This window comes from Ursus americanus, chromosome 4, assembly GCF_024610735.1.
Source record: "Ursus americanus isolate L20-20 chromosome 4, mUrsAme1.1.p, whole genome shotgun sequence".
Lineage (NCBI taxonomy): Eukaryota > Metazoa > Chordata > Mammalia > Carnivora > Ursidae > Ursus > Ursus americanus.
The window spans coordinates 55,821,071-55,833,589 of NC_142130.1; the positions used below are offsets into that span (position 1 = coordinate 55,821,071).

At 34.9% G+C, this 12,519-nt stretch overlaps 1 protein-coding gene across 1 annotated transcript; it reads right to left on the reverse strand.

Annotated features, from left to right (window-relative positions):
* Nucleotides 1-6,471: 6,471 nt before the first annotated feature.
* On the reverse strand, nt 6,472-7,434 carry LOC123784262 (olfactory receptor 5K1-like). Its single transcript, XM_045785610.2, has one exon. The coding sequence runs from the start codon at nt 7,417-7,419 to the stop codon at nt 6,472-6,474; it is 948 nt and encodes a 315-aa protein (XP_045641566.2). The 5' UTR covers nt 7,420-7,434.
* Nucleotides 7,435-12,519: the final 5,085 nt, after the last annotated feature.

Consider the following 12,519-nt stretch of genomic DNA (forward strand, 5'->3'; position numbering starts at 1 on the left):
TGGTGACATTTGGAAGTAAAAGCAGGAGGATTTCATAGGAAATTAATCTGCTAGCAGACAGGTATTGAGCATGGTGAGAGTTAGCAGAGGTTCTACAGAACGAGGAACATCTGTAGTCAACAGGGAGCACGAGACTAATTCTTCTACACTCTCCAGCAGGCTAGCCGTTGCTGCTATGGCTCTTACATTGCGTGGCAGTCCTTTGGCCACAGAGTCTAACTGCTGACCATAATATCCTAAGGGCCTCTCTACCTTTGAGTTAAAACCTCACCCTCGTGTTGCAAGATAGTAGAGTCTTTGGATAATTTGCATCAGGTGTGTCAGCTTTTAAAATCTGAGAAAAACAAATAGAGCTTTCAGTGTAGCCCTGTGGCATGCCTGTCCAAGTATATTGCTTTTCCCAAGTTAAAGGAAATAAAAATTGACTTTCTGGGATCCATTGGTAAACTGTAAAAGGTACTATAGAGATCCCTTAGTGTTACTATTGAGGGAAATAGACTTAAAGTCTGAGGATTTGGGACAACTGGGTGCCAAGGTATAAGCATTATTTATTCCTCTTCCTCTGCACGAATCTCTATCCTTTCCTTGAGGTTTTTGTATAGGATGAATTGTGAAGTTACAAGGGCTAGTGCATGGATTAATTAAACCCTTATTTAATATTCCTCAATTGTGAGTTTAATCATTTTAACGGCTTAACATTCAATGGGTATTGCTTAAAATTGGGAAGGGGCTTAGAAGAGTCAATCTGAATGGTTATCGAAGAAGCAGAGAGTGTGTGTCCAATGTCAGTAGAACATTTAGACCAAAGGATTTCAGGGACAGTGTCAAGAAGTAGATGCTGTGTAATTTGAATTATGGGAAAGATAGGTATTGGTATTCACCCATTTGTTGTAGATTCTTTTATGCTTTGTTGATCTTTCTAGAAATATTTCTCGCTTTTGAGAGAAAGAAATATGGTCCTGCCTGATAAGTTTTGAGAGAAGCACATCCAGGGAATGAACAGGTCTGTGGGAATGAGTAGAATGTGTGAGTGCCCAACAATGATCCCTTGTCTTTATCTTTAGAGTACGTATTGTAGTTTTTGCTTTGTAATTACCATGAGGCTTTATGTACCATTTTAAATTCATTCCCTCTTGATAGATATCTTGCTTAATTCTATTTTCACCTATCATGAACAGGCTACTAAGTAATACCTATTTAAATATATCTTTGTTCTCTGATCTTTTAAAAGTAAAATGTCTGGATCAACGAGCTTGAATATTTCAGAGGTTTTAAATCTTTTTTGCCTATTTGCAATCCAGAAAGATTGTATCAATCTGGGAAAAGCTAGAATGATTTGAGGAGCAAAATTAATAAAGTAGTGTTTAATTATATCAAAGTATAGAATAAATAACCATGATTCTATACTGATGTAAATAGAGGATTGTAAATATAAAAAGTGAGGTGAATGGACAAATATTTCATGCAGGAGAATTCCAATTTGTATAGATACTTTGCCCCAGGGAGGTGGTCCATTTCTTTCCTCTCTGTAAGTGTGGGCTGTGGGTAGTGACTTCCTTACAAAGAACACAGTAAGAGAAGGTAGAGAAAGAGCAACTTCGTGATGGAGAAACCTGGCAAATACTATGTCAGCCACGTGGTCAAGGTCAACATCAAGAGTTACAAGTTATGAGGACAGTATTTGCCAATGATAGGATGTAATGAGAATGGTGATTTACCTTGGTGGCCTTTCTCCTCAAAAGCTATACCCCAGTCTAATCACGAGAAAATCATCGGAAGAATTCCAGTTGAGGGACATTCTACAGAATGCCTGATTAGTACTCCTCAAGACTTACCAAGGACATCAAAATCAAGGATTGTCTGAAAAACTATGACAGGCACCTGATGACTAGAGGGACGTGATGACTAAATATAAAGTGCTATGCTGAATGGGATTCTGGATGGAAGGACACTAGGTTAAACTATGGAAATCTGAGTCAAGTATGAATTTCACTTCATCATCATGTATCAATATTGGCTCACTAATTATAACAAAGGTACCATAGTAATGTAGGCTATTAATGACATGGGAAAATGGGTGTGTCATATATGGGAATTCTCTATACTATCTTTATTATAGTCTATACATCTGAACTTTTTGAAAAATTTTTAAAAATTTACAGAAAGTCTTTGAGGTAAATTTCTTATTTCTCAGAATGAAGCCAGAGAACACTTGAGGAAAAACAATCACCAGTTTTCTGCTTTCAGTGATATTTATTGGTTCAAAAAATTATTGTCATTAGATGCTAAAACTGTTGATGAAAAATTATTAGGGAACAAGAAATTCACATGGTGTCAATGTACCACCCTACAGATTAGATTTTAATAGCAAGGAAATAAGTTATCTTTATCATAGAAAGTGCTGATGGTACCACCTTAATGGAGTAATCAGCAAACAGCATCACTTAACAAGACAGACTACTGTGATAGGCCTCATGATGGGAAAAGAAAAACCGCATTTCTGTGATACCTGAATTATTTAATTTCAATCTAATCATGAGGAAACATCACAAAAAATAGAGATGGATATTTTACATGATGTCTGATATAAATATTTAAAAATTTTAAATGTCATGAAAAGAAAAAATAGTAAGAAGTTTCGTCTAGATTATAGGAGATTAAAGAATGATAATAAAACAAAATAGTGGCCTTTAATTGAATTCTTGATGAGAAAATAAATTGCTAAGAAGGACAATTTGGGGAAAATTGGGAAAAATTTTGAGATAATAGTGATATGACAGGAGAGACTGGGTGGCTCAGTGTTAAGTGTCTGCTTTCAGCTCAGGTGGGGTCCTGGAATCAAGCCCCATGAACCTAGGGCTCCCTGCTCAGGGGGGAGCCTCCTTATCCCTCTCCTTCTGTCCTCCAGCCAACCCCGACCACCTCATTCTTGCTGTCTCTCTGTTCTCTCTGTCTCTCAAATAAATAAATAAATAAATAAATAAATAAGATCTTTAAAAGAATGAGATGACAATATAGAAAATGTCTTTGTTCTTTTAGATAAATGTTGATGAATTTATGGGTAAACTAGCATAATCTCATGTACACGTATAGACACATATACATGAATGTATTAAATATGTATATGTACACATTTGCAGTGGGATTATTGGGCAAATGTTGTGAAATGTTAATCTTGATTTAAAAAAAATCATGGGTATTTTTTCAACTTTTCTGTAGGTTTGAAATTTTTCAAAATAAGTCTAGAGGAAAATGTCACTGATTCGAATTTTTTTTTGACCCTCTGCCCTATTTCTCTGACCACTTTCTAGCTTAGTTTCTTGAAAGCTTTCCTCTCTTGCTACTTTCACTTCTCTAAGTTGTGTATAATATGACTTAGTGGTTAAGAGCATGGATTTTGGTTTTGATCCCTAGAATTGATCCCTGAGCTCCACCTTAATATTCTACGGACAAATTATGAAACCTTTTTGTCCCCATTTTCTCAGTGGGGTATTGGAAATTAAAATATAGAAATAAAAGTAAAAAATGTAATATTGTGCTGAGTAGTTAAATGGATACTGATGAAAAGTTATTTGTAAGCTTAAAGGGTGTCTGAGAATTAATTTAAAATAAAGCAGAAAATGAGAGATGAGGCAAGAGACATGAATGTATCAGTTAATATTTATTCTGTTGCAATGAAAGCATTTTTTCCAAACAAGTTTAACAGTAAGAAGATCTATTGGATTTAAAACGAGGAGGGATGATTAATTCCGGGGACACTGGGTCTGTTTCTCTGTGATTCCCTCAGCTATGCCCTCCCTTGTGTGTGGACTTCATCTCCAGACTGATTTCTCTTTTGATGGCAAAATGGTTGTAGACTGTGCCAGATTTCATATCCACACAGCAAGACGTTCAGAGGAAGAAAGACTACCTTTTTTTTGTGGCTCTCTTTTAAAATAGAGGAAACATATATCCCAGATATGTCCACAAAATTACCTCTTTTGTCTCATTGGCCCCAAATAAGTCACAGGCTCTTCCCTTAACAGACCTGTAGGCTTCATTGTTGCTAAGGGTTGGAAGTGGGTGGTGCGGAAATACATAAACAGAATTTGTGGTACCCCCGGAAAAGGGAAAGGGATCAGTGCATGTGAATCTGACAACTAAAATATCCCCTAAAATAGAGAGTGGTACAAAGGAACAGCATTCATCGAATCTGGTATCTGGACTCCTTTACACTCTTAAAAAAAGTGTTTAGGACCCTGTAGAGCTTTGTGTATGTGGTTGTTATCTAACAGTATTTGCAATATTAGAAATTAAACCAAGAAATTAAAAATATTTGTTGACTTGTTTAAAAATAACAAACCTTTATTAATTAAGTTAAATAATTACATAAAATGGACTCTGGGAAACAAACTGACGGTTTCAGAGGGGAGGGGGGTGGGGGATGGTCTAGCCCGGTGAAGGGTATTAAGGAGGGCACATATTGCATAGAGTACTGGGTATTAAACGCAAACAATGAATCATGGAATAGTACATCAAAAACTAATGATGTACGGTATGGTGACTAACATAACATAATAAAAAAATTTAAAAAAATAATTACATAAAATATATTAAAGAAAATGGCTAGTGAATGGCCAAATGTGTCAGATACCTTTTTCAGTATTTATCAAGGATAAATTTTTAGGTATTAGTGATAGGAAATCAGTTATAACTAGGTTGTTACTCATGGGAAGAAGATAGGCCTTCATTTTATTATCCAGTAGTTACAGTTTACTATTTTTTCTTTAAAATGTTGCTTATATCTGTGCAGTCCTCTCCTTTTATCCTCCACTTTCATCTCTCATCATCTAATATATGAATTTGTGAAGTTAGCCTCATTGCTTCTAGCTTCATTCCAATCAATTGCCGGATTAGTTTTCTGAAAAATACAATCATATTACCTGGTTCTAGGAAGAATTCGGTTCTGATTCCTCTGATATAAATTCAGACTCCTCAGGGTGACATTTAAGATTCTCAGTAACCTGATCCCCTTCCACCCTTATTTCCCATATTTGGCAACAGCTCTTAACAGCAATTTTGTCAGCTTTCTGACTCTGTCCATGGTTCACCTCCTTCACCCCCTGTTCCCAGTGTCCCACTTATTTTCATACACATCAACTGTGGTCATACTCACTCCTTCTTTCCTCCAAACATCATTTTTAAAAAATCATTTTTATGGCACATCTTACCACTGATAATGCGTAAGGACTAAATACCCAAAGTGACGAGGCTCTCCATTTCCTGAACTCCCAAGCAGCATTGATACAAATTTTAGCTCAATCTGAATCACCTGGATGAACTAGAGCAAGCTACTCAATGTTTCAAAGTATGAGGTTTTTACTGAGAAAAAGCATGAAAATTCATGTCTAATCAGGTGGTAGGTAATATATATGAAAGATCTAGCTTTGTGCCTGGCAGATAACATGTTCTCAGTAAATTATTTTTTTCTTTCATACTTATCAATGTAAGTGATCAATAAAGACTTTTCTTTAGGTATTTAGGATTTTCACTATTTTGTGCCTCATTTATGCTTTACAGCATCTCCAACTTTTTGTTAACACTGTAAATATATAAGTAATTTACACTGGAATCACTACAGGTGGGTGGTATTCCTAGTAACAAACAAGATAAGTAATATCAGAGGGAAAAACCCCTTCAATTAGTTAATGTATTCAGGATTACACTGCATTTTCGATGGACACCCTAATCAAACTACATGAAAATACCCAAATCCATATGGATATCCAATCCACAAATACCATCTATTTCAACTACTGATTGATAAATCACCAGTATACAGATACTGTATTTCAAAGAACTTGAGAGTAAAATTAACTAACACTAAAGATGAAAATAGTCTTTTTTTATTATACATTTTTATTAGTAGTCTTTTCTTGTTCTTAATATTTTTAATGTGGTAAAAGATATATACCAAAATTTGCCCTTTTAAGGATGAAAATATTCTTGATTTTAAAATAGATATTGTGTGTTAATATTCAATACTTTCTCTTGCATAAACTCAAAGAAAATTGAGAATCAAATATATTCAGTTTACTTCTCACAGATGGTGTTTTTTAGGAAGGGATTAATTCTTCAGAACCTGGAATGTGCCAGAGGTTGTAAGATTACGCTTTGGAATTCCAGAAATTTGTCGACAATGTTAAATGGAGGTGATCTGTATATACACTGACTTCTATTCCTAGTATTTGTTGTATTTGTTGAAAATTATAACTCATTATCCTTTGAAACAATTAGTTAATAGTTTAGATAATTTCTTTGTGACACCATTTGTGACCTCAAAAAAACTTATTTAGTTCATTCTTGCTGGGAGCTAGTAGCTTAGCTTTTGGAATACATTGTAGCAGAATCTCTGCTTGCTGAACTTATTTATTTGATTCCTATACGATCATGATCAGTAATTGAATATTTTATGTACAAAGTGGTCATTTTCTACTTTCTCAATATTGCATGCTTTTGAAAAACGTTAATTTTTTTCATAGCATTTATTACTTCCTTATTTCTTAGACTATAAATAAAAGGGTTTAATAAAGGGATTACTAGAGAATAAAAAATAGCAACAGGTAAGTCTTTATCCTCTTCTTTATCTGAATGTGGTCGAACGTACACAAAGAGAAGAGAACCATAGAATATTGAAACAGAGAGAAAGTGGGATGCACAAGTAGATAAGGCTTTGCCTCTTCCCTCTTTGGATTTCATTTTGAAAATAGTAAAGAGAATGTAGAAGTAAGATATTAAGACACTGCTTATGGTGAAGGCTTGAATTGAGCCTGAAATGATAAATAATAACAGTTCATTGACATAAGGGTCAACACAGGAGAGTCTGTATAATGGAAGAATATCACAAAAGAAGTGATTAATTTGATTTGACCCGCAGAAAGTTAACCTAAAGAGAAACCCTATATGAATCATGGAATGCAGGTTTCCTGCTATGTAGGCCCCTGTGGTCATCTGAATGCAGAGTTTCTTTGACATCATGGTGTGGTACTGCAGTGGGCTGCATATGGCCACATAGCGATCATAGGCCATTGCTGCCAAAAGAAAGCAGTCTGTAGTTTCAGCAAAGCAAAAAAAATAAAATTGTGCCATGCATTCATAAAGGGAAATGCTTCTGTCCTTAGAAAAGAAGTTCTCCAACATCTTTGGTGTAATGGCACAGGAACAACAGGAATCCATCAAAGCCAGGTTGCCCAGAAAGATGTACATTGGTGTGTGAAGATGATGCTCCATAAAAATCAATGCCACCAGGCCAAGATTCCCCACCATGGTGATCACATAGATAGTAAGAAACACCACAAACAGAAGGCTCTTCAACTCTGGGTGATCCGTAAATCCTATGAGGATAAATTCAGTTGTCAAAGAGTAGTTACCCACAGTCATATCCACCTTCTCTGTTGAGATAGGAATTCTGGAGATATAAGAGTCTAATTTAGAGTGTATATAATTTTCCACCCAAATTTTTCTTTTACAACAAAGAGAGGAGCTTCTTCAAATATTTCCCTTACTATTTCTGGACATAGGCACACAAACCACTAGGGGAGATTCATTCCCCTAAAATGTCAGCTTTATAACCTCAGTTATGAAAACTAGCATTCCCATGAATATTTTTACAATTCCAAGAAGAATGCTTATAGTTGAAGATGTTTGTCTTTATGAATTCAGGCATAAATAGTGTACAAATCTAGGATAGTCATATTTGGTTCATTGTTGACAAAATTTGCACTGTCAGTTTTTGTATTAAAGATCCTTAAATTAAAATCAATTTTCCTATATACACAATTTTTTAACTGAGCAAAATGTTTTCATATACTGTCCCAGTGGAGTGAATGCTTGAAAACAGCATTGAACAGATACATTAAATTTATATCATAGGAATTGTATGAAGATCGTGAAGGATTACAATAGGACTTTCATGTTTAAAGAAAATTAGTTTGGATATCCAAGGAAATAAATATCTATACCTGTATCTATACATATCTATATTTATCTATCTATCCATATATATATATGTATATATATAAAATCACCTTTTTATATAATCATTCATTTTTCTGGTATTAGATCCATTTCCATAAAAACTGACTTTGTCCATGCCATCATTCCTGTTGATTTTTGTCCAGATATCTAAATCCTCTTCTTCTTTATATAAAGCATAGTTTATATATAATGCTACTTAAGATAGTTTTTACTAAATGTCCCAGACCACAGTGATTTTCACTTCCTGCATCCTCAAGCATATCCTATACACAACATATTGTAGAGTTGCTCCTGTATAATCTACATGGCTTTTTTTTTCATATATACATGTACAGTTTCTTGATTAGAATTGTAGACATTTGAGTTTAGCTTTGACTTCTACTTCTTATAAGAGTTGTTTAATGCTATAGAGGAAAAAATGTATTGATTCCAGTCCTAGGTTCAGAGACCTGAGATAGGTGAACTTGCTGTCAGTATACTACCCCTGATCCTTAGTGACCTCTTTGGTTTCTGCAAGCTGAGACTGCTAATTTTGAAGACCAGCCTACAAAGGAAATTCTTCAAAATTTATCATTAAAAAAATTACGTATCATTCTCTTATCTCAGGTGACCCATCTACTATTATCCTATTTCCTAAGAAAATTATATAGATTTTCTGAAGTATATCACAATAGTTTAAAAGCTAATAAAAATAAGGTTGTCTATATATTTTAGTTTGATAACACTTAGAAAAGAAGAGAAAAACCTTAAATCTTAATATGATTTTTGAGGTGGGGCACCGGGGTGGCTCAGATGGTTAAGCATTTCCCTTTGCTCAGATCATGATCTCCAGGTCCTGGGATAGAGCCCCATGTCTGGCTCCCAGCTCAGTGGGGAGTCTGCTGCTTCTTCTCCCTCTGCCTCCTGGTGCTCTCTCTGTCTCTCTCTCTCAAATAAATAAATTTAAAAAATCTTTAAAAATATGATTTTCGAGGACAAATTTTGTTTTCCCTCAAAGGCTATCTTCTTCTTTTTTTTTTTTAAGATTTTATTTATTTATTTGACAGAGAGAAGACAGCCAGTGGGAGAGGGAACACAAGCAGGGGGAGTGGGAGAGGAAGAAGCAGGCTCCCAGCGGAGGAGCCTGATGTGGGGCTTGATCCCAGGACCCTGGGATCACGCCCTCAGCCTAAGGCAGATGCTTAACAACTCAGCACTCAGGCGCCCCTCAAAGGCTATCTTCTATCACTACTTAGTGATCCGTTAGGAGGATATAGTGAGCAATGTTCTAATTATGTAAATTCTATGGTCAAAATATCCATAATCAAGACATCAAGATAAAGACACAAGCTGAACCTTTTATTTTCTTGTTTTAAAATATTAAATATAAGCCATTTGATTATTTGGCTATGTTACGAGTAACTTTCAGTGTACTTGCCTGAATTATTTAACAGAATTAAGCTGCATTCTTCACTGTATATTTTGAAAATTTACCTTATAATCAGAAAAGGTCAGCATGAAATGAGTTTAAATCTAATGCTGATTTGCCATAGCCTTCAGTTGTGAGAAGAGCTAGAAAAGTGAGAAGTTGAAATCTGAGAACAATGCAAAATAATTCAGATAAATATTTATGGATGCTCATAATAAAAGTAAAAATAAATTTGAATACTTACTTTACCTGAACGTTCTTTGAGAAGAGGTTTATGACATCACATTGCTTTTTTATTATGGTGTTAAGACTCGTATAATTTCAGGGTATAAATTTAGGTCTCAAAAACATTTGGGATTAAAAGAATGAAAATCTGGGAGACTACTAATAGGTCAGTGTCAGTGTTCCTTACAATGCAAAGTTACACTTTTCCATCAAATGCTAATGGGACTTCCCTACAATGTTGTCAATGTATTTCTATGGGGAGAGTCAGTTCCCAAAACATATTAACTATGTGACATAATTAAAGGTGGCCTGTGAGACGATGAGGTTAAAGTAAATGACCTTCACTAAAGTCACTTGCTGATTCTTATGTAACTGACATCATGTTTACAATTCTGTTCATTATCCTGTGCATAAAGTGTAAAATGAGCAGAAGAGAGTCTCAGGATGGTTCAGACAGTTACTGGAGAGATTAATATGGTTTATGAAAGATGATTGGCATTTAGAGAAGAGACCAAAAGGCGTGGTAGGTTTAGCTAGGCTCATCAACTCCTTCACTCTGAGTTGAATTTGTTCCCATGTATTGCAAAGCACTCATGGAAACTTTGTTGTTACCATTGAGCCCCACCTACGATTTACTGAGCTGTTCTCTGTTCTTTTCAGTTCACCCCAATTCCTTTATCTTTCTTACCCTGTTTTCCCCCTTCACTCCACTAATCATATGAATATACTGTATATTTAATAAAATTCAATTTAACAAAAATACTATACATAGAGTATTTATATAATCAGTCACTTGATGCCCACCGGTACCATTAGCTATAGACATAAGAGGGAAGGTATTTCTCAGTGAAGTTCATTTCTTCATTTCTAATGCCTTGAACAGTGGTACTTTGTAGTGTTTAACAGATATTTGTTGAATGAATGAAAAAAATGATGCTTCACTACCTAGGAATTTGCAATGGTCTCTTATTAGTTTTCAAACTAAATTCATTTTTCTTATTTTGGTATTCTGGGTGCTACACAGTGAGCCTGTGTCTTATCTATCACTTTGCCCTCTTCCTCTTACCTCAGGGCACTTGGCCTTGTGCATCCCTTCACTGCCCCTCTGTGCAGTTGCTTCAGCTAATTCGCTTATAATGTTTCCTTCATCTAAAACTCCTTCTCTCTTTCCTTCCATCTCCATACTACTCATCCTTGAGCTCAAATCACATCTCCACCATGAGGACTTTCCTAGGTCCTTTAAATAGAATTGGTTTTTCCTTTTCCTGAATTACATGATACTTAACTGCTTTTATAATGCATTCACCACTGTATCAAGTGTGACTCATATGTGTCTTAATTGTGAAAGTTGACAAAATATTAAGTCACCAATCATGTCATACATCTTTTGAGCACCTGACAACAAACTGAGCTAGATCCTCAATACATGCCGCATTAATTCCTGAAATTTCCATTTTGTTTAACTTTTATCATGTACTTTCAATATGCAGGGTTTTGGAAAAGACAACGGGCGGTGCACCGGATGTCAATATGGTGGGGATAAGTTCTTAGTCTTTATATATGGCTCCTGACAAAAAGCTCATCATCTAGTAGCGAGAAAGAAAGGCACTTACTTGTTAACTAGTGTACTTTTTAGGCTATAATATAAAAAAGGTAAACATGTTATATAAAAATATAGTGAGGGATTTGAATGGTGACCTGGAGGAGGAAAGAAAGGTTTCCCAGTGGAAGTATGATTTCCGGTAACTTTACAGGATAAGCAGGATAATAATTGGTGAAGAACATGAGGAAGAGCAGTAGACTGAGGAAACCATGTGTAAAAGCCTGAACTCCTAAAAGAGCCAGACCTAATTTAAAAAAAAGGACAATAGACTACAGTGGCTGAAGCTCACTCATACATGATACAAGGAGTTGTAGCAAGTAATATAAAAAGAATGGAAAAATAGATTGGAAATTGTCTTATTTGATTCCTTCCCATCTATTTTCCATGTTCTTTCAATTCACTAAAACCCTCTGTCTCCAAAGCCACAACCAACTTTAAATACCAACCCCAAAGAATCTTTGATTATTTTCCTAACCAAGTGTAGTATTTGGTACCATTAAAGTCTTCTTTGGCTTCTTATGTTGACCCTCTCTGCTTCTGTCTTCTTGATTGCTGCATCTCAGTCTTAATGCTGCGTCAATTTCTCTCTTTGCCCTTAATGATGCTTCTTTTTTATTGTGTCCTTGGCCTCCCTCTTCTTTCATTCTAGAGTTTTCCGTATGTTATCTCATCTTCTCTAGTCATTTCAATATCTTTCATCTGCTGATGGCTTCACTAGAGGAGATATTTCAAACCATTTTGGTGTACATTCATATTAATAAGATCATTTGTAGTATGTTGTAAATATTTTATATATATATGTATATATATATTCTTGCCTACACATTAGATAGATGTATCACTATACTAAAATATTAAATATTACTTATTATAAAACAAGAAAAGAGAAATTCAAAAAGAATTAGACTATAGAAATTTGATTAAAATTTATGTACTAATACTATTAAAACATTTACTCCTCACTAACACTATCATTAATTAAATAATAATCTGATTCAGAAAAAATGTGATACATGGCTTATTATTTCAATTGTAGTTTAGCACTATGATACAGCAATTCAAGCACTTGCTTCAATTTAATTCCAAACATCTCTTAATATCCTACAAAGTTAAAAAGATAGTACACACAGATAGATCAGCTCAAATGGGAGAAGAATGCATGTTTTGAGTGTGTCTCAGAACAAGAAAGCGTTCTTCAGCAGGTCCATGCGGACTCAGCAGGCCAATATCAGAGAAATCTAAGTTAGAGTTTATGGAAATAAATTGG